We start from the raw sequence: 26,931 nt of genomic DNA, 5'->3' as shown, positions 1-26,931 counted from the left end.
TAAGTCAGGAAGGTGTTGGATATTTTCTGCTCTAGCAATTAACTCATCATTAATCCTGGAGTTGTTTGCTATTCCAGTCATTTGTCCTACTTCACTTTCCATAAGCACAATGAATTTCCCACCATTGACTGACTCCTAAACCATACTGAATTTGTACATCTGATTTGACTTTGTGAGCAAAAGTTCTATGTATATCCTATAATTCTTGCCTAGTATGAAACTTACTTTCAGTAGAGATTATATTTCTGCACTCATGCACCTATGTAACTTGCACTGTTACTGCTGGTCGGGCTTTCCAGGGGTCATGATAACCTCCTGGGTTCTCTGGAAGAGGGACATATTCTTCAGGATGACGTTGTAATATTTTGTTAGCTAAAATCTTTTATCTATCTAAATGGACAGTTCCTAATGTCTTGAGTAATAAGGCTGGTACTTTTTATTTTTCTTCACTCTTCAAATTGATGTGACCAATTCCTGAGGTTGGGTAATCAGGCCACTATCAGACTGGTCTTTGCCAGAACTTTTTGCCTAATACATTTCTCTACTGCTTTCTACAGGTCACTGGATGTTAATATGGGTTCTGGAATCAATTTTAAAAAATGTTTTGTGACTGACTTGAAGATGGTCATTTAATTTTCAAATATAATTTGCAAGTGAAATGTGTAGGACTCTGATAAGGCACAATGACCTAGACCCTGGGTATGATCCCCTCAATAGAGGCAAATAGTGAATTGAGCAAGCTCACTCATGTCTGCTTACACCAGTCACTTCTGAACTGCTCAATGGCAGGCAGGGGGAATGACCTCTAGTTGGCAGATGTCCACTCACTATGACCCTGGATTGGACATATAGTTACCTTGAGTCAGGCCACTCAAGTGTGTTGGACTAATCCTTGGAGATACACTCATTAGTGACTGTTAAGGTACCTGAGTTATTAGGTGCCTGTAGACTATGCCCAGTGATATGTGCATTAGGTGCAAAAGCTCTCTAGCTGCGCTGACACTGACTGAAGCTGTGAGGTTTCACAACGACATGTCAGCCAAATACATATGTTCAGATTTACCATTTATCAAGAGGTCTTCACACTATTAATTATGCAATTATCATTCTACACACAGGCAGTAATAAAGGGAGTAAAAAACCACAGCCATGGCTCCGGAGACCAGTGTACCTCCAGAAGAGTCCAGTGGGTCCAGAAGCCCTTTGGATGCTGGTCAGAGGCTCCTTCTGGGCAGAGATCACAGCAGCAGCCAACAGGTCTGGAGAAGTCCTTAGAGTTCTCATGGACAAAGCTTCTGAAGGCATCTTAGACAAGACCTTATCTTTGCTGGTTTTATGATCCTCTGCAGATGGGTCTATTCTCATTATCTCAGCCACCTTTCACTTCCTATCAGTTCATTTCGGGTCTCTCATGATCCCAGGCAGCAGTAGTTGTTACCTTATCACTTCAGTTCATTCATATATGTTTATCTCTTTGGGGATGAGGGGACAACTTCACTGTGGACTTCATTCTACTGGAGATGAGTGACCCCATTTTAAGACAACAAGATCACAAATTAATATCACCTATCGTCAGGGCAGACAATAGCTACCACCTGGGGCTGAAAGCAGGTAACTCCATTTATTCTGAAAACATTCTGTCTTGATTATGGTGCCAGTTGCCGCGAGGGACTTCCTTTCCACCACCTGTTTTTCACAAGGTTTGAGTCTGAACTGCTAACATTCTACTGATTTCTGGGTGAAGGGACTGACTGCACCATCCTAGCCTGTCAGAGCACTTGCCCCAGTACTTCCATCTTAAGAGTTGTCCACCCTGTCCAGAACCACAGTCAATTAATCCCCTCATTTTCTCTCTTAAGAGAATAAACAGGCCAGGCACAGTGGCTCACAACTGTAATCCCAGCACTTTGGGGGGCCGAGGCGGGTGGATCATTTGAAGTCAGGAGTTCGAGACCAGCTTCACCTACATACTGAAATCTCATCTCTACTAAAAAAAAAAAAAAATTAGCTGGGTGTGGTGGCAGGCATCTGTAATCCCAGTTACTTGGGAGGCTAAGGCAGGAGAATCACTTGAACCTGGAGGCAGAGGGTGCAGTGAGCCAAGATTGTGCCACAGCACTCCAGCCTGGGCGACAGAGCTACACTCCCTCTTAAAAGAAAAAAAAAAAAAGAGAGAGAGAGAGAATAAACAACACATCTCACGTACACACTTTATGCCCCTCTTACCCCAAATACCAAACACACAAAAACCCAATCTGTCTCCTTCTACCTAAGCAATTTTAGATAGTCACTTTCTCATAATTACCTTAAGCTCCCTGACTTGCTGCTTGTCCTTTCTCTGGCAAAATCTCATTCCCAGATGAGCCTCCCTTTGTGTTTCCTTAATGACACCACTCAGCTGAACCAGAAAAAATATCAAAAAGTGGTCAGAGATATCACCATACACTCAAATTACTTACACAAAAAATTGGCCCTAAATATTTCCAGAAATCAATAAAAGTTCTTTTTCTCCAATGACATTATTTCTTCAGAAGCCCAACATGTATAACCTATTTTTTCTATGTTCTTCTAACATTTATTCAACTTCTCTCATCTGACATCTTGCGAAATCATTCAAGGAGAAAATATATCCCATTAGGCAACAGCCGACCATATTCCCATCACCTGAGAAAATAATACGCACGGGATGCACCCACCTCCCCTTTCTCTGCCTCATCATGTCAGAAAAGGTACCCCTCATTTTGTCACAAGGCAAATCTGAGATAAAAGATTTAGATGGCCTGTAATTCCAGCACTTGGGGAGACCAATGCAGACAGATTATTTGAGTCTGAGAGCTTGAAAGAAGCCTAAGCAACTTAGGGAAACTCCATCGCTCAAACAAATACAATTAGCCTAGCATGGTGGTGTGGTGGTATGTGCCTGTAGTCCCAGCTACTCAGGGTGGGGAGCACTGAGGTGGGAGGATCACTCGAGCCTGGAAGGTTGTGGCTGCAGTGAGCTGTGATCATGCCACTGCACTCCAGCCAGGGTAACGGACAGTTCTAAAAGGATCTTCTCTGTTAAAAATAATCAAATAAACAGGTGGCCATGAGGCTGAGCTGGCTGCAGTACACCCAGTTCCTCCTTAAGCAAACCAAAACTTGACTCAGTGTAAATAATAAAAGGAAACTTAAGCTTAACCAATCAGAAACCACTAACTAACATCTAACTAGAGACTTTTCACTGTAATGTTCCAAATGAGGCCACTGCTCCACTTTACTCAATCAAGTATTTTCTTTTTCTTCCACATTCACCATGTAAAATTCTCCCCCAACCGTCCCTAAGCCTCTCTGTAGGACCTCTGAGCTGCCTGCAGTCTGGGGCTGCCTAGTTTATAAATATCTGAATGCTCACATATCTTTTCTAATGTTTCAAAGTGTCTCTGCTGTAGGAGGTTGTTTGTGGAGTGACCCGAGCGTGTACAGGAATTGAGGGCATATGAGATCGCTGCACTCTGCACTCCACTTTGCTGTACACTCAAAACTACTCTAAAATAATAATATATCTTTAAAAATCTATAACTATCATGGAGCCCTTTTCAAGTCTCCAACGGGTCAGAGCCAGTTCTATTAAAGCTCAGAAAACACTGGTTAATAAGCTAGTTCTGACCCAACTGGCAAGAAGAGGCAGGAAAGCCCCAGGCCAGGGGAGTATATTGCACATGCATGCACCAGGAAACTGGAGGAAGCTTGGAGGCCCTTTAGCCTGGTCCTGAGCCTGCTGAACCTGCAGTTACAGGCACAGATGCCTGGGGCACCAATCTGAATCTGCCAACATCCAAGGCCACATGAACACAAATGCACAGAGTCTCCTCTGCGATCAAGAGCTAAGGATGTTAGGCCATGATTGGACTAGGATGGGAGATGAACTGAGAACTACAGATTCTGTAGGCTTTTGTTGTCTCTTCCCACCCCCCAGCAACAAGTGATGAACACACACACACACACACACACACACACACACACACACACACACCCCATAGTGACTAACAGGATCTCCCTCCAGGCGATTTGTAGAGAAGGGAGCAGAAAACATCCCAGGGGCCTTTCACAGCTACTTCCTTGAGCCCCCTTTCAGACAGTGCTGTCTAGGCCTGTCTCAGCCCAAGCACCACTACCCTGATATACAGAAGCTGGCATCCGTACCTGAAATTCAACATCAGGAAATGATCTCTTCTACCTAACACTGATGGAAATATCTCCAAGCAACAACCTTATTCGCAGAGGTGGAGTGGGGGAAGTTTCTTAAAAAGTGAGGCCTCTGCCCACCACCTAGAGAACCTAGAAATTTCCATCTACGCCACAAAGTCGAAATCACTGGCCACTGCCCCAGTATATGGCAGATTAGAACATCTCTCCATTATATCTGGGTTTCTATTCCATTGAATGAAATGGCTTTTCTATTACAGGGACAGAATAAGGGATCAAAAGTGTCTTACAACTGAACTCCAGTGTACAGTCTGCACAGACACTAGGCTTGTGCAAATATGACACAGCGAGGCCCCAGGATCCTTAAGCCAGCTGAATGTACTGAGTCTCAGGAAACAGTGAGATACATTCAGCAAAACAGTGGGCTTTATGCTGAAAGAAAACACACATCACACACATCACACACACACACACACACACACACACACACACACACACACACACACACACACACACACACACACACACACACACACACACACACACACACACACACACACACACACACACACACACACACACACACACACACACACACCCCTAGTGGCCAATAGGTCTTCTCACCAAAAACTTGTGATCAGGAGAGCAGAAAGCCTCCCAGAGGTCCATCACTGCACTTTCTGGAGCCCCTTATCAGACGGCCAGCTCCGGGACAGCACTGTCTTATCCTGGTCCATCCTGTCTTATCCTGGTCTTATCCGTCTTCAGTAGAGACGGGGTTTCTCCATGTTGGCGAGGCTGGTCTTGAACTCCCAGCTTCAGGTGATCCGTTCACTTCGGCCTCCCAAAGTGCTGGGATTACAGGCGGGAGCCACCACTCCCGGCCCCTTTTTGTGTCCTAACATCAGTCAACACTCATATTTTAAAATAATAACAATGAACAGCGGTACCTTAGAACAAGGGAATTATACATCTTCCTCTTGTCCTGATCCTGGTGCAGGCAGTTTGTCTATAAAATGTTACTCACAGATGAATTCATGAGAACATTACTGTGACTTTCAAATCCATATACAAGTCAATGCTCATTCATGAATATTTCAATAAAATAAAACTAATACCAAAATAGAATCCCAGGGTTGAAGCAGTTTCAGGAAAGAGGAGTTGGCAGTATGATGTAAAATAGCAAAAAATGGTTTTTTTTTAAAAAAAGGGTATATTTGTGTCTACAAGGTTTTATTTAATTATAGCATTAGATAATGTGTGTATATATATATACACACACATACATATATATACACACATACACATATATAAAGCAATGGAAGTAGCATTGTTTTCATTCTAGTCTAGAATATTAAATTATGTATAATGTGGTCAGCAAAATAATGGCCCCCTAAAGATGTCCACAGATTCCTAGAACCTTACATGAAAATGGTACATCATACATGTAATTAAGGTAAAGACCTTGACATGAGGAGACTACCCTGGTGCTATGGAAGGAACGTTGTGTTCCGTCAATGTTCATGTGTTAAAATCCTAACCGTCAAGGTGATGGTATTAGGAGGTTAAGCCTTACGGGAGGCTCTGCCCTCATGACTGGGATTAACACCCTTATTAAAAGCACAAGGGATCTTGTTCGTTCCTCTCACCATGTGAAGACACAGCAAGAAGGAAGCCTCTATGAGAAAGCAGGCCTTCACCAGACACCAAAACTGCGGGCACCTTGATCTTGCACTTCTCAGCCTCCAGGACTGTGAGAAACAAAGTTCTGTTGTTTATAAGCTGCCCGGTCTAGTGCATTTCCTTGTAGCAGGCTGTATGGATTAGGACAGTGGGCTCATGTGGATGAGGATGGCGTCTACATTCAGGACTAAGTAAGCACAGAGTCCTTAACAGTAGAAGAGAAGGGGGAAGGAAAGAGCCCCAGAGACATGTGGCCATAGAAGAAGGGTCCATGAGATGCAAGGTCGCTAATGGTGAGAGTGGAGAAGAGCCCAAAGCCAAAAAATGCAGGCAGACTCCAGAATGTGGAAAAGGCAAGAAAAAAGATCCCCTAGAGCCTCTAGAGATGAAGGTAGCCTTTCCACCGCCTAGATTTTAGCCCAGTGAGATCCACATCAGACTCTGACATACAGGAGTATAGATTTGTTTTATGCCCTCACAGTCCATTGTTGTAGCAACAATGGACTAGTAATGTATAAATATATATATATATACACACACACACACACACACACACAAAATACTCCCCCCACACACACAGAACTACATACATCCTGCCCTTCAAAACTGAAGCAGATAAACTATACGTTAGCATTAACTTAGCTGGGTGTGGTGGTGCACGCCTGTAGTCCCAGCTACTCAGGACGCTGAGAGGGAGGATCACTTGAGCCCAGGAGTTTAAGACCAGCCTGGGCAACACACTGAGGCCACATTTCAAAAACAAACAATAACACAACAAACCTTTGATTAAGCTCATTTCCCAAATTTGAAGAGGAGACAATTATTAGATAAAGAGGAGAAAAGAGAAAGGTAGAGCTGCTGACTTCTGTGGTGGAAGCACAGGCACAGACCCAAACATACTCCTGTCCTCCTGGCTTTCCTGTCCCTTCTCATAAGGAACACATGAACCTCTCAAACTGAAGCACAGATCACAGACCCATAGTCAGAACTCAATGCAGTTTTGTTCTATGATTTTTTTATACATCCGTGTCCTTGTCTCTGCCTCCCGTTCCCAACTCCCTTATTCTAGTTAGAAAAAAATGGCTGTTACCAAATATGAGTACATCTTCATGTACTAATGCCAACTGATCACCAGCTGGTTTTCTTCTTTTACAAAGTCATAAATCTTTAGGCTTTAACGCATCTTCCAAGCAACAGAATGTTATTTTCCGGTTCATTAACACAAATTCTATATTTAAAATGAAGACTTCACAAGTTGATTTCAATAATATATTAACCAAAATAGACTGGCTATGGTTCAAACTAGCATTTTAATTAAATGTGATGATAGGTTGAGTAACCTAGCAGTACTCTAACATGACTTTTGGTTATGGCTTTTTCCATATTATGTTTAGGCTGAGGCATCCCTAAATGATTCCATTGTAATTCCCCTTCTTAAACATGAGATTTATCCTTACAAAATAATTTATTTTCTTAAAATTACAAGCTAATTCTATAGTTCATGCATACATAATCTCACTAGATATCAGCTGTATGTGTACACACATATATATATGTATTTGTATATACACACATTACATAAATTTTTTAAAAACTTAGTAGGGTACGACCAGGAAGACAAAGAGGCTTTGTGTAATGTGATAGAAACATAATTGCAGGACAAACAACAGGCTGCTGTGAGGGTGGTATTTACCGTTGCTGCTGTAAAACTTGGAAAAACATAGATAGTGGATATTTAATCCCCATAACAGAAAATTTAGGGTGCAAAAAACTTCCCACAATTTTTACAGAGAATATCAATAGAAAGGCATTCAATGCAGGGAATACACAGTGTGACAGTATACAAAAATAAGCAGGTTGATGGTTTAGATTTATGAGACAAGACACAGAAATAATAGATGATGTCATAATTATCCTTTTATGGAGTTACGAAAATTCTTTATTTTATATATGGTCAGGTGCTTTCAAATGTCAATGAGAAAAATATTTAAAGGAAGAATCAAATCTAAGACATGCAGAGATCTTTATAAAAATGACCTTCAGGCCAGGCACGGTGGCTCACACCTGTAATCCCAACAGTTTGTGAGGCCAAGGCGGGTGGATCACAAGGTCAGGGGATCCATACCATCCTGGCCAACATGGTGAAACCCCGTCTCTACTAAAATATAAAGAAATAGCAGGGAGTGGTGGCATGTGTCTGTAGTCCCAACTACTCAGGAGGCTGAGGCAGGAGAATTGCTTGAACCCAGGAGGCAGAGGTTGCAGTGAGCTGAGAGCACCATTGCACTCTAGCTTGGTGACAGAGCAAGACTCCATCTCAAAAAAAAAAAAAAAAATTACCTTCATTCTGAGAAGGTATATTCATCAACACATTCTTGAGCACAACTATACACACATGCACTTCCGCATTCACAAGCCATGCTGCGTGCACACACTGAGGCCCCTAGATTCCTTCTTTAAAGAGATGGTGTCTTGGTGTGTCACCCGGGCTGGAGAGCAGTTTTAGGATCCAGCTCACTGCAGCCTCAAACTCCTGGGTTCAAGTGATCCTCCTACCTCAGGCTCCTGAGTAGCCTGAATTACAGGAATGAGCCACCATGCCCAGCCGATGTTTTCATTTTTTGTAGAGATGAAATCTTGCTGTGTTGCCCAGGCTGGTCTTGAACTCCTGGCCTCAAGGAATCCTCCTGCCTTGCCCTCCCAACATGCTGAGATTACAAGTGTGAACCATTGTGCCCAGCCACCGGATTCTTTATTAAGAAGGAAATTTGTTTGCTGACATGTAGACAATGAATTCATAAACAATAGTTCACAAATTACTAATTTACAAGTCAATATAAATCAGGTGAGTAAACACAAAAATAACAGCATAAATTAATAAACAGTTGATGACTTCAAGTTTCTTTTTTTCCTTTAAAATGTAGCTCTGACAGAGACTACTACTTGTCCATTTGCTGGAAAAGTCAGAGGTGGTTAAAATCTCAGAGGTACACTTATTAATACCTTGCTGCCTTCTGCGTAGCTTCTGCTCAGTACTTCACCAGTTGGGATCGACACCTCTCCAGCTGGGTTCAGGAGCCAGACAGGAGCACACAGAACTGGGAATCCAAAGCCATCTCTGACACTAAAAGCAATGAAAACATAAATAACCAAACATATTATCAAGAAACGAAGAAGAGATTGATATCAAGTCCAGCAAGAAGGGAAGAAAGCATTAAATCTGCCAGGCTTTCATTCTGACAAAATAATTTACAACATGCATGTCTCTATCCGACATGTGTGAATAGAAAAAGAACCCAAATACCCGGTTAACTGCAAGACGAAAATGAAAAAGAACTCTTGCTTATTCACCAGTGTACAATCAAATCTGGGCTACTAAAACACTTTCATGCACTGATTCTCTCTATGCAACACACGCTTTATTGCCATTTGGAAATGGGATTTCTTGCTTTGATTTAAATACACTTCCTTTGATTTCTTACTTTAAGTATACTTTCTTAACATATTCACAGCTATATTCTCGATACAAATTTTCAGGTATAAGTAACTACTTCTGCTTTTGATAAACAAATAGTATAACTGGTGAAATAAGGTACACACCCACGCAAAGGTGAGAGTACAAGGTAAGACTCCAGAGTCGAGTAAAACATAACGGTCAAGAAAAAAAAAGGTGAGAGTAATTGGGCAGTGGGGAAATCTTGTGTGTGGAAAGAATGAATCTGGAAAACCGTTCTTCCCTAAGACTTCAGCAGGATTTGGATGATAGAGAGCTTTGCGTACAAGGGTTCCAGTTCCACATAGCTTAGGTCTAATTTCAAAGGCAACTTCTAGTGCAACCTGTGACTCACCCTGTCCTAAAGTGCCATCTATAAAGGGTCTGGAGATAACCCACAGGCAGCACTGTGAACCCCTGACAGCCCTTCCAGATAAATACCAGGTCAGTGTCTACAGCTGATGACACAGAGCAGAAGATCTGAAAAATAATACTTCTTCAGTCAACGGACTGCCAGTCACTATTATTTAGTGTAAAATACTATATTACATATGTGTAATTTTTTAAATTGCAGTGTTCCACATTGAAGCAATTAAATATAAAAACCAAATGTTTATTCAGCTTAAAAGCAACTTAGAAATACTGATGCCAGATAGAAAGATGCTTTAGCCCCAAGTCAGCTGTTTGGAAATGTCACAACTAAACCAACAAAGGGATCTTGAGGCATAATAAGTGTTCACACATTTTCAGCTATACCTCTGCTTGTCTTGAATATGAAAACCTAAGCTGCAGTTATGCCACAGCACAGAATGTGTTATATTTTACATCACTGAGCCTTAGTTCACAAATGGTAAAACATAGGGAAGGTAAACTGTAAGGTTTTCTTAAGGAGCTGTTACATCCAACAGACTCATGAAAATCTTTGCCAAATGTCCCCGGTACATAGCTCCTCCCCACTGATGGGCTCAACAGGGAGAAGTTATGCACATGTCTCAATTTTCATATGCTCAATGGCAATACAGGATTCCTAGGATAAAGTAAGGGATATAAATGACACAGCACACTGAAAGGACTGTAATGTTACTTCAGAGTGTTGCAAAATATAGATCATAGATGAAAGTGTTAGTTCATTAAAGGATGTAATCATGTATATTTCATTAGTGTGTTTTAAAGTCTTATACTGCTTACATTCTTATGTGGGAAAATATATCTTGTTTGTGCTTTATGGATGAAATGTGAACAGACAAAACTAAAAATAATTTTACAACCCAAATCACCAGATGTTAATGGCTGGTAATTCAACCAGAAATCTGAACGATAGCATCTATTTCATTGTGATACCAAATATCAGTGACGAGGAAAATTTTATTTGTGGTATTTAAGTGTAGGCCTCTGGAACAAATGACTTGGTTCACAGGCAGCACGCCCACTGCTGAACTGCCACGGCCTGACAGCCTGTCTTATCTGCCCAACTGCTCATTAGGTTTGGCAATCTTCAGCTGTGCCTCCAGCTTACATTTCAGCAGGTAATACACATCAGTCTGCTTTTATCATCTTCTGCAGTGAGCTTCCAACACTCCTTTAGCAGTACGGTGCCCCTGCATCTGCAATCCTCCAAACACACCTTGTATACATGCCATTATTTTTCAACTGTCAATTCAGCTTCCAACGTTGAAGGCTAGCTTAGCTTAAATAAAGCAAAAATACAAGACAGAGAATATGCAAAGTCAGTCCTGTATTGTAGGCTGACCAATCATTTACTTTTTTTTGTTTTGTTTTGTTTTGTTTTGTTTTGTTTGAGACGGAGTCTCGCTCTGTCACCCAGGCTGGAGTGCAGTGGCCGGATCTCAGCTCACTGCAAGCTCCGCCTCCCGGGTTCATGCCATTCTCCTGCCTCAGCCTCCCGAGTAGCTGGGACTACAGGCGCCTGCCACCTCGCCCGGCTAAGTTTTTGTATTTTTAGTAGAGACGGGGTTTCACTGTGTTAGCCAGGATGGTCTCGATCTCCTGACCTCGTGATCCGCCCGTCTCGGCCTCCCAAAGTGCTGGGATTACAGGCTTGAGCCACCTCGCCCGGCCAGAAATTTAATATTTAAATACAGATTTCAGAGTGTATTTTGGCACGGGGCACAGTGACAATAGAGCAGAGGATTTCTCTCCCAATTGTCTCTGACCTATCCAACCTTTGTTACAGGTCAGAGAGTTCTCCAGTCTATAAATAAACAAGAGATAATGTGGCAACCAAGACACAGAGACATACTGAGAGTACTGCTCAGCTCTCTGCCTAGGCCTGATTCTGTAGATCCCTGACAATAAGCGCTGTGAAATTTGGAGGCAGATCAATACACACACACACAAACACACAAAAGAGATACTTCAAGGGCAAAAAGCACCAAAAATATAAAACAAAATGTCTGAAAGACCATAAGATAACTTCTGATGAAATGCTGTTTTCATTTTGCAGAAGTAAAATATTCACCACCAACCCTACAATTAGCTTAAAAATTACAGTAAGTATAGTAATTTTGGATCCCACCTCCAATTCATACCTTATCAACATGTAATAATCACACTGCATCTAAAACAAAGCTGGATAGACTTTATATGCTGAATACAACTTGTACAGTAAGAAGGTAATTTTTTGAAATACTGAACATACAACATATGTATGCCACGCTCTACTTCACAAGTTAAAAGAAAATACAATCATATGGAACCAAAAAAGAGTCCGCATCTCCAAGACAATCCTAAGTCAAAAGAACAAAGCTGGAGGCATCACGCTACCTGACTTCAAACTACACTACAAGGCTACAGTAACCAAAACAGCATGGTACTGGTACCAAAACAGAGATATAGACCAATGGAACAGAACAGAGTCCTCAGAAATAATACCACACATCTACAGCCATCTGATCTTTGACAAACCTGAGAGAAACAAGAAATGGGGAAAGGATTCCCTATTTAATAAATGGTGCTGGGAAAATTGGCTAGCCATAAGTAGAAAGCTGAAACTGGATCCTTTCCTTACTCCTTATACGAAAATTAATTCAAGATGGATTAGAGACTTAAATGTTAGACCTAATACCATAAAAATCCTAGAGGAAAACCTAGGTAGTACCATTCAGGACATAGGCATGGGCAAAGACTTCATGTCTAAAACACCAAAAGCAACAGCAGCAAAAGCCAAAATTGACAAATGGGATCTCATTAAACTAAAGAGCTTCTGCACAGCAAAAGAAACTACCATCAGAGTGAACAGGCAACCTACAGAATGGGAGAAAATTTTTGCAATCTACTCATCTGACAAAGGGCTAATATCCAGAACCTACAAAGAACTCAAACAAATTTACAAGAAAAAAACAAACAACCCCATCAAAAAGTGGGCAAAGGATATGAACAGACATTTCTCAAAAGAAGACATTCATACAGCCAACAGACACATGAAAAAATGCTCATCATCACTGGCCATCAGAGAAATGCAAATCAAAACCACAATGAGATACCATCTCACACCAGTTAGAATGGCCATCATTAAAAAGTCAGGAAACAACAGGTGCTGGAGAGGATGTGGAGAAATAGGAACGCTTTTACACTGTTGGTGGGATTGTAAACTAGTTCAACCATTATGGAAAACAGTATGGCGATTCCTCAAGGATCTAGAACTAGATGTACCATATGACCCAGCCATCCCATTACTGGGTATATACCCAAAGGATTATAAATTATGCTGCTATAAAGACACATGCACACGTATGTTTATTGCGGCACTATTCACAATAGCAAAGACTTGGAATCAACCCAAATGTCCATCAGTGACAGATTGGATTAAGAAAATGTGGCACATATACACCATGGAATACTATGCAGCCATAAAAAAGGATGAGTTTGTGTCCTTTGTAGGGACATGGATGCAGCTGGAAACCATCATTCTTAGCAAACTATCACAAGAACAGAAAACCAAACACCGCATGTTCTCACTCATAGGTGGGAACTGAACAATGAGATCACTTGGACTCAGGAAGGGGAACATCACACACCGGGGCCTATCATGGGGAGGGGGGAGGGGGGAGGGATTGCATTGGGAGTTATACCTGATGTAAATGACGAGTTGATGGGTGCAGCACACCAACATGGCACAAGTATACATATGTAACAAACCTGCACGTTATGCACATGTACCCTACAACTTAAAGTATAATAATAATAAATAAATTAAAAAAAAAAAAAGAAAATACAATCATTTCTATTCTCAAAATGTATTGAAATAAAATACAGAAAAGAGTATTTTAATACCCGTTAACATTAAGAGAATATATCTCTAAACCAAAGATCTTGGATCTTCTAGAAAGACAAAATCGACCTGCATATACTTGGGTAAGAAAAAAAAATTAAGAGACCAAGAAAGGAGAGAGGATGTTAGCATAGAATCATCTCCAAAAATGGCTTTCCGACACATCTGACCAGTTTTAAAGTCCATTTGTTTTTCCTCCTTTAGCATCAACAGCCTATATTACCAAGGAAATGCAAAATAATTCAATTTGTACATTAACCAGAAAATCTAGAAATGGCAATATAGTCAATGAAAATACAAAGTAATAGAAAAACGTCAAGGAATTGTTTAAGATGTTTAAGATTATATAGCGTACAGAAAAAAATGATCTGATAAACACTGGAAGAGTTAAACTTAGGCATGGTTCCCTAACACCACACTTCAAATGAATTTATAGAGAGAATAAAGGAATAATCCTTTAAAAAATATCTAATTTTAGAAAAAAAAATTGCTCAAAAGGGAAGTTAGTGTTTTTTAAATCTTTTGGAAAGCTGATTAATTTCTAAGCTAAAAACACATGATCCTTAAGAGAAATGGCTGAGTCCAGGCCCAAGGCAGAAAGAGGGCAACATGAGCCTGGATCCTCTTGTTCTGTCAGAAAGTAAGAAATGCTCAAAGACTAACAGAGACAGTTGAGAGGACACAGTAGACAGGCTGAAGGCTCCCGTGGCTGAACCTGGGACAGCATAGGCATCAGAAAGAACAATGACAGTGATGGAAAATAACCTACGGAATAAAATGCAAGTGCATTAGTCAGCAGTGATACCAAAATAAAGAGGAAAAGTGAAAGCTCTTTGTCAAAAATGCCAGGTAAAAAATGTAGGAGGAATGATAGAGGAAGAATATCCATTTTAAATCACCAGTGCCATAACTGATAGAGAAGATTATCAGGAGGCTAAAATCACTGGATAAAAGAAAACCATAAGAAGCTATTTAACATAGCACGATATATACAAGTACAAAACCATAAATTAGACAAAATGAAAAATCGTACCATAAGAGATGGATAAGTTAGAATACAGCAATTATAGGCCAGACATAGTGGCTCACACCTGTAATCGCAGGACTTTGGGAGGCCAAGGTGGAAGGATTCCTTGAGCCCAGGAGTTCAAGACCAGCCTAGGCAACATAGTGAGAACTCGTCCCTAGAACAAAATTTAAAAAAATTAGCCAGGAGTGGTGGTGCACTCCTATAGTCCCAGTTACTTGTGAGGCTGAAGCGGGAGGATCACTTGGGCCTGGGAGTTCAAGGCTGCAGTGAGCCAAGATCACACCACTGCACTCCAGCCTGGGAGACCAAGTGAGACCTTATCCCAAAACAAAAACAAAAAATACCACAATAACAAAAAAACACCAGTAACAACAAAATGACAACTACATAAAGACGGTATAGAAAACAAAATGTTCATAATATAGAAATAAAATTATGTATTTTAACTGTAACTATATTAGAAGAGAGTATTCTTATAGACAAGGATGACTAGAAAGATACGCAAAATGAAAACAGCCAATAACACTCTTTATGTCAAGCACTGAGGTAGGTAGTTTATGCACATTGTAACAAATTACATACTAGATTATCTCAAAATTTTCAGATAAATTTTACTGGGCATCATAAATCGATACAAAAAACCAATGTTTTACAAACACCCACTATGTATAAAGGTATACAAATTTCTAAGCCAGGCTGAAAAATAATTCATATAAGCTATACATCAGTGGAAACCTACCCATGGGAGATAATACAACATAATCTAAATAAAACTTTCAGAGACAAGGCATGTGGCTTCTGGACAGCCACAGACTCCCTAACTCTGCTCTAGTGTTTTGGCCACGAAACGAAAGCCAAGTGGCCTCAGATCTCTTAAAAAACAAAAAAGCAACCTATGGAAGATGGTGTGGTATTTGAGGAATATGTGGGGTCTGTTGAAAAACGCATCCTGTATTTTATTTCAAGAAAAGATCCCCTCGTAATGTCAGGTAAGTGAAGAGCCCTCAGAGACACATGCACACACAAAGAAAAACAAAACAACATAGAGTGAATCCCACCAAAATGTGTTATGATAGCAGAATTATGGGTGATATGATCTTCTGTAATATATCTTTTCATTAAAAATAGAAAAAAAGCAGACTTACCCTTGATTATCTATAGCCTCTGACCCAAGTGGCTTGGAATCAGAAAACAGCGTCACCCGACTTGAAGCCACCTTGGCATCAATGGTGGAGTGGGTGGAGATGAGACTCTGGACCAGCTCATGGGTGGGCTCCACCTCGTCCTGTCAAGACCACCAAGAAAGGGCACGTGAGGAAAGCATAAAGATCCTGGAGAGACACTGGTTTCACTCAGTTCTCAAAATTATCATTCTCAAAATTACACATTTCCTGAAAACCTTTCTTAATGCCACAAAAACCAGAGAAGAAAATCCTTACAATAAACCTTGAAATGGACCCCCATCTCCATTAAACTTTTCCAAAGTTCAGGGAGGATATAACCTGATAACCTAAACACCTAGCTAGAAAAATCTCAGTTCCAATCCTACAACAATGCTAGCTTTTCTAACATTTTAAAATAACCCTGATTTTAACCCAATAAAATTCCATTTCAGAACTAAGAAATAAATATTGGAAATCCACTTCAAAATAAAGAATGAGGAGACCATTGTGAATGAGAAAAAGAAAAAGAAAAAACCAACGAGAGCTGGCGAGCACACTGGTTTTGTAGAAACGGAGATAAGCCACGCAGGTGCCACACTGGCAGCAGGGCCCGCGCCGGGGCCACGGATCAAGGAGCCATGGAGGACAGGACTCTTCTGCTTGGTACAATGAAAACAAGGTATTCTTTTTATTCTACATATTTACAATATGCATTTGAGCCTTTATTATAAGAGAAAAATCTTCAATAAATAAAAATTGAGTATATTACATTTTTAGTTAAAAAATACATTCGGAAAGAATAATGAGAGTTCAGAGCAATGACCCCCGTCTCACCGATGCCTGAAAACCATGGCTGCACCAAGGTCAACACAGACAGCGTCTTTGTCATACAGCACACGCCCAACTCCAGAAAGAGGCGCATAAACCAGCTGCTCCTTCTTATTTAAACAGCACTTCTTTCGTTGTTCAGGAAGAGCACAAGGGTCTGGGAGGAAACTGATGTCACTCATGGCAAAATCTCCTATCCCTGGAAGACAAGACCCAAAAAGCCAGCTTCAGCTGACAAGAAGTCAGTGAGTATCTACTGGTGACTTGGGGGATAAAAACGATACACAGTCCAAGGGTTTAAACCATGACCCTAAAGAAGGGCATCGTGCCACACTGCAACAGTGGCCCTCTAGCTACAAGACAAGAAGTCAGAGAAGAGGGGATTCGGTAACACCTTTGCAGGCCTACTCATAGCTGGGTTACTTTTAAAACCTCCAGCAAGGCCATCTTCCCTTGTTGGGTCATTTTTCAGTTTTCCTGAGAAATGAAGTCATCCCAAGAATCCTATGTGTAATTCTAGTACGTTCTACAACAAGAGAATAACTGCCATGTGAATTTGGCTTTTACTTTTCAAGTGTGCTCCTCTTAAAAAACCATAAAGTGACACCTGCCAGTCACATTTCATGCTTGTTCGGATATCCTCTGGGTTTGTCAAACCTTCCATCCTAGAAAAATAAACTCAATCATACAGCAGAAATGAATGCCAAAAGTTCCTATACCTCCTTTCATGTGTCAATGAGTCATCACACTCTTGTCCACTAAGCACGTCATTCAGAATGCTAGAAAATGCAGAAACAAGGAAGCACCATTCACCATCCAGCAGAGGAAAAGGGACAGGCACACAACTGTGTCTCTAGGCTGAAAGTGACATTCATTTCTTAAGACACCAGACAGGGAGATGACGTCCACCTGGGGTCAACAAAGAGTGAAGAACATATTCAAATAATCCGTTTCTGGAAGAGGGTGAGCCTGTGCTCTGGGATTTTTACTGTGGTTTGGATTCTGGCAGGTGGAAAAAGGGTATTCCAGGCTGAGAAAACCACAGCACAAAGAAGAGAACAAAGGAAGGAAACTGAAGGCACACATGAAGGACTCAAGCACTCGGACATGAAGGCAGCATCACTGAAAACTGAGGATGAACGTAGGATGGGGCCACATCCTGTAGCCTTAAATGCTTCCAAGTCCTCCCATTTTCCTAAACATCTCATAATTAATTTACTCCCAAAGGCACAGCATCTTTAAGCAATGATATAAGTAGACATTTTCCATCAACTATACTTCTACTCCCACTATTCAAATAGGCACAAAATAAATCCTATCACTGTTCTTTTTCTAGCCTTTTTAGCTTTGAAATATATGGCCCAGGAAGAAAAAGTTTACAGTCACTTTTTACCTGTCTGCCAGGACATAAGGGTGAGAAGTTTGCCATGTGAGAGGCCTAAACTTCATAACTGGAATAAAACGGCCCAGATTGTGGATTTCTTGGTTTTGATATTCTCCATGCACCATTCCAGAAAGGTAGAACAGTTTGGCACCCTAAACATTAAAGGAAAATTAAAAATTAAATTTCAATTAAGTTCTTGTCAAAACTGCAACAAAATAAAAGCTCTAAACAAGAAGCAATCCTAAGAAGGGAGACTTCCAGCAAAACCACTGTCCTGAGGCTTCCAGAGCCTTGCTGGCTTCTTTCAGGACTTATTAGAACCCCACAGAGGCAGACTGCTCTGCAGCCGAGCAGGGGCATCCATCTAAGTATGGTGAGGAGAGGGAGGTGAGGCCTCTGAGCACAGAAACGGTTCTGTGGCCGATGGACCAGAGCAGTATGGAAAGGAAGGGGCAGTGCCTGGTCCTGTAACTGGGAGAAACTTCTGATGTACTCTATTAAGTACTAACCCCAAAACAGCCAAACACTGCCTGGTGCAGCAGGTACAGAGACAAATGAGATACACCAAGAGGCCCAGAATAAGCGCTCTCCTGGGGGAAACCTTCCAGAGACTGGGAACACATACACAATGGGGATTCAGGAGGTCAGGGACTGCGAAAATATACACAAAAGGAATTCAGGAGGCAAATCCTAGAGAGACATTAAGTAATGTCTCTTCAGTTTTTTGTTTGTTTGTTTGTTTGTTTTTTGAGATAGAGTCTCACGCTGTCACCCAAGCTGGAGTGCAGTGGCACAATCTCAGCTCATTGCACCCTCTGCCTCCCAGGTTCGAGTAATTCTCACATCTCAGCCTCCAGAGTAGCTGGGATTACAGGCATGCACCACCACACCTGACTAATTTTTGCATTTTTAGTAGAGATGGGGTTTGGCCATATTGCCCTGAGCTCCAAACTCCTGGCCTCAAGTGATCAGCCCGACTCTGCTTCCCAAAGTGCTGGGATTACAGGCAGGAGCCACTGTGCCTGCCTCTTCAGTCTGTCTTAAAAGGATTATACTATCAGTATCTAACAATTATTTCTCTTCCTACCGGGAAAACTTCTGTCCAGAACGTGTGTTTTAATCGCTTGTCTTCTTCAGTTGCTTATTATGCTTGAAGGAGTCGAGGTGGGTGAGAACTCCCATACTTTTAGGAAAGCCATGTACTTGACAGATGTTTAGAAACTCAAAGGTTTCCATTTCAGACCCAAAGCTGGCATCTATAAGTATCAGTACCTACAAACAGATCACATCATTTCTCAAAGAAACTACCAAAACAGACCACCTACACTAGGGGTTGGCAACCGGCCCACGTGCCAAATCCACCCATCACCTGTGTTTGTAACTAAAGTTTTATTGGAACACGGCCACATTAATTCATTTACATATTGTCTATGGCTGCCTGTGCACTACAACTGCAGAGCTAAGTAGCTGTAAAAGATATGATCCACAAAGCTGAAAATATTTATTATCTGGCCCTTGACAGAAAAGTCCCACTGCAGACTAAATCAAATGACTACACAGGCATCACCCAGAGAAACCACCACCCTCTGACTTGCTCTAAAAGGCAACCATAAGACAATGCCCACTAGGCTATAAACTTTCATTTTAAGAATTCTAATGCATGAGAAGTAACTCAGAAAAGGCTGGGTCTAACCTGGCCCTTACCTAAGAAATCCTAATTTAAAGAAATGAAGTTTTCCATCATGTACTTTTAAGTCAAATAACAGGTCTCTGACATCCAAAGAATGCGAAGAAAGTGATAATCAATGAAATATATTTAATATGTACAGAAAACCAACCTCTTCTTTCAATCTCCTCATGAAAAAAAAAATCTGCTTTTTGCTGGGAAGTATGCAATGTACACCTCTATCTTGTACATTAATTTGTATAACTCAATTGCTCAGAAATTTTTTTAATAGCTACCAGTTTAGAAATAAGTCAAAAAACAGTAAGATTATGATGAATCATAGTCTATAAGAAAATAAAAGCAGATAAGACCAATTTTTAAAATTAAGATACTTCAAAGATGCAAATTTCAGAATTGATTCCTAGAAACTTCTAGCTTTAATACTAAAGATAGTTCTGTTTTTATCCTTCCATGGATAACTAAAAATAACACAAAATGGAAACAGAAATGCCCATCTTTGATTAAACTAGGAAACATTCAAAACCCGAAACCACAGAATATATGAAGTTGGATTTGTAGGAAAGCACAGCTGCCACTGCAGACCGAGGCAGCAAGCAGAGCTCTCCAGCAACACCGGACCAGCTCAAAGAACAGGTGGAAAATCCTCACACCACATCTGATGCCACAGAGTGCCAAGGGGCAAGCAGCTGATTTTAAGGTCAGGAAGAACAGGGACCAAACAGTCCCTCAGCTGCCAATCTTTGTCATCTAAGCCAGTGTTACTCCCCTAATCCACATACACACGTACACACCCAAATCCACGTACTGTGTGTGTCTCTGCCATACTCAGGAGGCTTTGACAACCCAGAGCAGAGCAATCAACATAAGCTAGGCTAAATAAATTATGGTGCATCCATAGAATGGAATATTATCTTAAAAAAAAAAAGGAGGCAGACCTACAGTACTTACTGATTATATGCCTCCAAGATATGTTACACGAAAAAAGCAAAGCATAGAAGTGTGTGTAAAATAAGGTACCATTTGTGTTTTTAAAGGGTGGCATGTGTGTTTATATGTATCTAGAAGGATACTGCTCTGCATGGACCTGAGACACCAGCAGTTAGAGCAAGGAAAGAGAAAACGCACACTGTGTGTACCCTGCATTAGTTAGAGTGCTTTACCAAATGTGTGTGCTCCTTTTGAAAATCTGAAAAAGATTCACATAGGCATCTCTCTCAGTGATGGTTAAGAGGCTGGGAAGGGGAGCAGGGAGGGAGGGACAAAGAGGGAAAGGTTAACAGGTATAAAAATACAGTTAGAATAAATTATAGTGCCCAACAGCACACTAGGGTGACTATAATGTATTATATAATTCAGAACTAAAAGAATAAATTAAAATGTTCCTAACACAAAGAAATGATAAATGTTTGAAGTGACAGATATCTGAATTACCCTGATTTGATCATCACACATTGTATGCTTCTATCAAAATACTACACGTACCCCATAAATAGGTACAACTATTATGTATCCATAATAATAAAAATTAAAAAATGTAAAGGCATCTCTTAATATGTATGTCTTTAAAATCAGAAACTTGCTATATTTTAAATAAAAGAGAAACAAATGACTTCCATGAACTAGTCAATCATTTCAAGTATACAAGATTTAGTAATCTTTACACAACTTTACATTAATTACACTTATTTTTACTAATAGTAGCGTTACATGTTCAAAATTTGAATGTTATTTAGTTTTCTGACATTATAATGGCACAACTTTAAAATCTGTATTACTTTTTACTTTATATTTTAGGAGTCTTCCTGGGCCGAAGTATAAAATATGTAGCTCTAGAAAAAACTAAATAAAAATGAAAAAGCCAAGGTATCTGTCACCCTACACTTCCTAATCAATATGGCTTATTTTTTTGCTTTTTTTTTTTTTTTTTTTGAGATGGAATTTCCCTCTTGTTGCCCAGGCTGGAGTGCAATGGCAGAATCTCGACTTACCACAACCTCCGCCTCCCGGGTTGAAGCAATTCTCCTGCCTCAACCTCCTATGTAGCTGAGATTACAGGCATGCACCACCTCACCCGGCTAATTTTGTATTTTTATCAGAGACGGGGTTTCTGCATGCTGGTCAGGCTCGTCTCAAACTCCCAACCTCTGGTGATCGGCCCACCTCAGCCTCCTAAAGTGCTGGGATTACAGGCGTGAGCCACTGCGTCTGGACTTTTTTTTTTTTTTTTTTTTTTTGCTAATTTGTATTTTATTTTTGTTAATTTAAAAGATAGTTAATAGAATATCAGGAATAGTGAACATTATCATTTACATAAATGTAAGAGCGTGTACATTTTCCACACACTGAGTACTGTCTACATTTTCTATTAATAAACTCTGACCGCTTCTTCAGGCAATGCATGTACTTACTTATTATCATTAAGGATGAAGGTTCTAGAACCATTAGGAACAAGGGTCCCATCTTCACACAAGTTACTTAACTGCTGGGAGACTCTATTTCATCTTATGTAAACTACAGATAATACCTACTCATCTCAAGGGTGTATCAAGGGTTTATGTAAGCTAAGTTTGTAGAAAGCAGTTAGCACAGTGCCAGAAAGGGTCCAAGAAGAAATGGTACTTACTATGATATATTTGTACGTATATATGTATGCATGTTAATGAGTTCTTATTAGCTGTGTTCATTAAAGGTTTTCTCCATCCTGTGATTTGCTTTTAGATTTTGGAATACATTTCATTGTGCACGTTCCATTTGTATTATTAATATAATAACATTTATTACTATTATTATCATCATCAATTCAGTCACATCTACTGTATCCCTGATGATGACCATGATTCCTTTAATAATCATAAAACTCTCTTCCCTTCATCACAGGGTAAATAACCTATCACAACGCTGTAAGTCTCCATCAGCACCCCAGGCTGCCCCTGCTGACTAACCAGATCTGCTACTTTAGCCAGATCAACCATCATGTTAATATCACACGCACATTCAATAATGGTGAGTCTGCGCTTTTTACCTATAAGTGAAAAGATGAAATTTTTACTTTAAAAAGACCCTGAAAAAACTCTGAGCATCAACTCTAACTTTCATTTTTTAACTGCATCCAATAAAACACCATATACGTTTACAGGAGTGTACCAGAAGTTCATATTTACTGGTAAAATAAAATAAATTCTATCCTGTTTTTCTTGCTGTGTTCTAAATTTAAATAATATCAAAAGTCTACCCAGATGAATAAAAGTGCTCAAAAAGGAAAAATTCTGGCTCGACATGCTCCATGATAACCATGATCCAGCTGTTCAGCTGCAGGACCATGTCTTCACCTCTATCAAAACTTCCCATATTCCCACTATCGCTAAAAACATCCTCAAACATAATGCAACAGAATATTCATAACGATAATCATTTCTAAATTAAGGTAATAGGAAACTGGTCAAGAAAATATAGGCTGGGCACAGTGACTCACACCTGTAGTCTCAGCACCTTGGGAGGCCAAGGCAGGTGGATCCCTTGAGCCCAGGAGTTTTGAGACCAGCTTGGGCCACGTGGGGAAACCCCATCTCTACAAAACCAAAAAAGAAAGGAAAAAAAAGAAAAATTAGCCAGGCATGGTGGCATACATTACTCAGGAGGCTAAGGTAGGAGGATTGCTTGAGCCTGGGTGCTTCAGGCTGCAGTGAGCTGTAATCACACCACTGCATTCCAGCCTGTGCCACAGAGTAAGACTCTGTCTCAAAAAAAGGAAAAGAAAATATGGATGCTCCAAAGATAAAGAAAAGACTCAATCCAACTATATTATTGCAATAATAAGAGATTTCAGATTGTACATTGCCATTCCACCACTGGAAGTTTGTTTCATCTTTCCTCAAACTTGGAAAGGTCACCATCTCCCAAAGCTGACAAATTCTCATATGAAAAAGAGAAAACACGCACTTCCACCAGGATGTGGCTTCATAAGGGCAAGCATGTGCACCTGGCACATACGAGGTACGTGCTATGTGTTAAATACATACATGTTAAATGATGTGTTCACAATGACCAGGCCTGCTAGGCCCTTCCAAGGAACATGCTTGGCAAAGCCATAGAGCAGTCAGGATAAGATATACATCACATTCTTATCTCTGGGAACGTACCCTTTTCTGAAGTTATAGCTAACTTAGTAAAAGTATAAGAGACATAACATGATATGACAAAATTTAACATGTTCCACTCAAGAAAAAAACAAACACACGCATGTCCCTCAGATGACGACAGCCACACCAACTCTGTGTCTGTGGCGGCATCTCCTACCTGACACGATCGTCACAGGGCCTCTGATCTCGGTCAACTTCTGCCGGGTGAAGTTCCCAATGAGGCATTATATCAAAGTGCTCTTTCCAACTTTGGAAGCCCCATCACCACTGCCACTATTGGTGGGGGCTCTAGTGGAGTTCAATCAACCACTGGAATATGATGCTTTTTTGTCTTCAAATCCAGAGTCCTATTCATTTAAAAAAAAAAAAAAAAAGAAAGGAAAAAGTAAACCACTTTCAAAATAGAGTAAAAGGTATCAACCTTATAAGTAGATAAATTTTTAGTACACTTATACATATGAGTAATTTAGTATATTTTATAGAGTACACCAGACAATATATAAATATAAGTAACTTGTCAATTATTAACTTCTGACGCCCCTAAAAATAATTGCTGTTGGATAAAGATGTAACAAGATGACTTCAATAGTATAGAGAGCTGAAAATTAAACACTCCTTAAATCTGTTTCATAGTTTTTTAAAAACCAAAAGATAAATACCGAGGCAGTGCATCATAACAGATAAGAGCAGAGGCTCTGGAGTTAAATTTGGCTCTCCTACTTACTGGTTATATGATTGGAGGTCACTTGGCTTTTCTTGACCTCAGTTCTCTTCTCCATAGAAAGAGGGCAAGAATGCTTCCTACTCTAGTAAGGCTTCTGGAAGCATTTAGTTGAATAATGTTTAAAGTCCACTGCTAAGAATATCACAAGGACTCACTAAATAAAGCTATGTTAGTAATAAGTATTGTAACTTTTGTATTTTATATTACAACTTTGTAAAACATATCTGGGGGGGGGGAAGCAAACCTATCACCATAGAAACAGTTTAAAGTTTAGGAACAAACAAATTCAATAAATTCTTGTATCTTGGGCAAGAAACACCAAGTGCAGATGCTGGAGGCAAGGCAGCTTCTATGGCAAACTTCTCATGTTTTGGTAAAAAGTCACACAGCATGCATCTCCATGTCCTTTGGAGCTGGACTAGACTTGTGAATCCAAATGTCACCTGTGAGAGGCTCCTACTATTTAAAAAGAATCAATGGAAGAAGCATCAGACTGTAGCTAAACATACCTGTGAAAAGATCGAGCCATCCGCACAGCAGACAACTGCAAAAGCTTTGGGATTTCTCTTCCAGGAATCTTTGTCTCCTAGCTGGAGATCCTGCAGATGCCGCTTCTTTTTCTTTGCAGCTTTGGGTGCATTGTTTTTCTTTCAGTGTTTCTTCCGGTCCTTAGTTTCCATAGTGGCTACTTACCAATAACAAGTAACTCTAACCTACAAGGAAGAAGGCTGGGGTAAGGAGGTGGGAGAAGCATTTTACAATCCAGGCAATACCCAGGGAAAAACATTAAATTTCATTTATTTCTTCATGAAGAGATGATGTGTTTGTTCACTGAACAAGGGTAGAAACTGCTTAACCATCCCCAATTTCACTTATCTCTGTTATGCTATAAATTAGATGAGTTACCTCTGCTAAGGTTACATTTTACGGTTAAGTTACTTTTTATTCATCTTAAGTGTCAACATCAGCAGTATCTATTTCTCCAAGGATGGAAATATTCTATATCTGTACTTTTCAGTCATTTAGCCATTAGCCACGTGTGGTTACTTAAAATGTACTTAGAGAAACTGAAAAAATGAATTTTTAATTAATTTCATTCTAACTCTAAACAGTCACATGAGGCTACCACACTTGACAGCTCAGACCTAGATATCAACTAATGAAGCAGTTTCCTAACTTAAACTAAAACTTGAATTTTAATAAAAAATTTAAAATGCTTTTATGAACTTCCAATATGATCACAGTATTACTTTTAGTACCTGTTGACTCTGTAAAACTCCTAAATTACAACTCATCTACATACATTTTAAAAATAGCAATATTTGTATGTGCGAGATATGACTGGTTCTAGATGATGCCTGGAGACCCCATGGACTTACAGAGACCCTTCCAGTGATTTCTGAGATACCGGGGAATCTCTGACCAATAAATTGGTAATCAGTGAATTAGTGAGGTTTTTAAGGATGTCCGGCTGCATAAAATCTGACAGCTTGATTGAAAAAAAAGCGGCGCAGGGTGCCATTTCATTCAATTAAGGTCCTGTATTAATTCTGCTTAGTAAATGTTTGGGTCTATCTATGATGCGCTAGCCACTGTGCCAGTAAATGGATATAGCTATGATCTGACTTGCAGAGGAAATCCAAACTAGTATCTTCCGTGCCATGCCATAAGGGATACACTGCAAGGCTGCACAGGGTGCTACTGGAGCATAGAGGTGAGTCAGAGGCTTCCAAACAGACACACACACGAGCGGAAACAGAAAGTCTTTATGTATCACTATATGTCAAGGAACACTGGCCGGGAGTTAGGAGAGCTGGGCACTAGGAATGCTTTGAAACTGAATCGCTGTGTTATTTCAGAGGTTATGTTGCTCCTCTACTATATTTTAGTTCCGAACTTGTACTAATGTCTCCCTTTTCTTCTTCGTGGGAAAAGCACAATTGGGGTCAACAGATTCCGTTCAGGTCTAAGTCCCCTGCCGGAACCACCTCGCCAGGAAACGACGTCTCCTCGACACCTTCCCTCCCAGTACCGGCTCTCTGCAGCAATTCATTCCGTCACTCTCCCAACAACCCCGGGCACACCTCCGGCAGATGCGAAATATGCTGCTCCTCAGGAGCAAAGATGACCCGGTGACCCGGGGGAGGGCCTTCCCACTCGCGATCTTCCCAGTGCCCCACAGCCAGGGACCCCACTGCCGCCTAGCCCAGCCCGCGAACCAAGCCTGTTCACAACTGCGACCCATCAGGTCCACTTGGACACCGCCGGAAACGGAAATTCACCGTCGCTCCGACTCTCCGGAGGGAAACAAAAAGGCAGAA

The 26,931-nt window shown here is 40.5% G+C and overlaps 3 protein-coding genes across 11 annotated transcripts in view; 1 reads left to right on the top strand and 2 right to left on the bottom strand.

Moving 5' to 3' along the window:
- The window catches only part of LOC102142032 (arf-GAP with GTPase, ANK repeat and PH domain-containing protein 5), a 149,172-nt gene that overhangs the window by 21,718 nt on the left and 100,523 nt on the right, over positions 1-26,931 (bottom strand).
- Positions 1-26,931, top strand: part of LOC102120061 (glutamate dehydrogenase 1, mitochondrial-like) — a 516,922-nt gene that overhangs the window by 460,588 nt on the left and 29,403 nt on the right. The window lies entirely within an intron of this gene.
- LOC102144613 (ribosome biogenesis protein BMS1 homolog) lies at positions 7,788-26,882 on the bottom strand. 9 transcript variants are annotated; one of them, XM_074001568.1, is made up of 9 exons: positions 26,695-26,882; positions 25,120-25,338; positions 24,044-24,233; positions 22,690-22,769; positions 18,070-18,212; positions 17,223-17,341; positions 16,683-16,878; positions 15,831-15,970; positions 7,788-8,995 (listed from the first exon to the last, which is right to left on the bottom strand). In XM_074001568.1, the coding sequence occupies exons 4-8, from the start codon at positions 22,720-22,722 to the stop codon at positions 15,883-15,885; spliced, it is 579 nt and encodes a 192-aa protein (XP_073857669.1). In that variant the 5' UTR covers positions 22,723-22,769; positions 24,044-24,233; positions 25,120-25,338; positions 26,695-26,882; the 3' UTR covers positions 7,788-8,995; positions 15,831-15,882. The 9 variants fall into 9 exon arrangements, with proteins under 9 accessions (XP_073857669.1, XP_065376140.1, XP_073857670.1 ...); XM_065520068.2 differs by having other exon boundaries at positions 25,120-25,323; XM_074001569.1 differs by lacking the exon at positions 22,690-22,769 and adding an exon at positions 19,148-19,332 and having other exon boundaries at positions 25,120-25,323.

The sequence above is a fragment of the Macaca fascicularis genome, chromosome 9, assembly GCF_037993035.2.
Source record: "Macaca fascicularis isolate 582-1 chromosome 9, T2T-MFA8v1.1".
In the NCBI taxonomy this organism is placed as follows: Eukaryota; Metazoa; Chordata; class Mammalia; order Primates; family Cercopithecidae; genus Macaca; species Macaca fascicularis.
The sequence above is the reverse complement of the archived record's forward strand: the minus strand, read 5'-3'. Positions and strand labels throughout refer to the sequence as shown.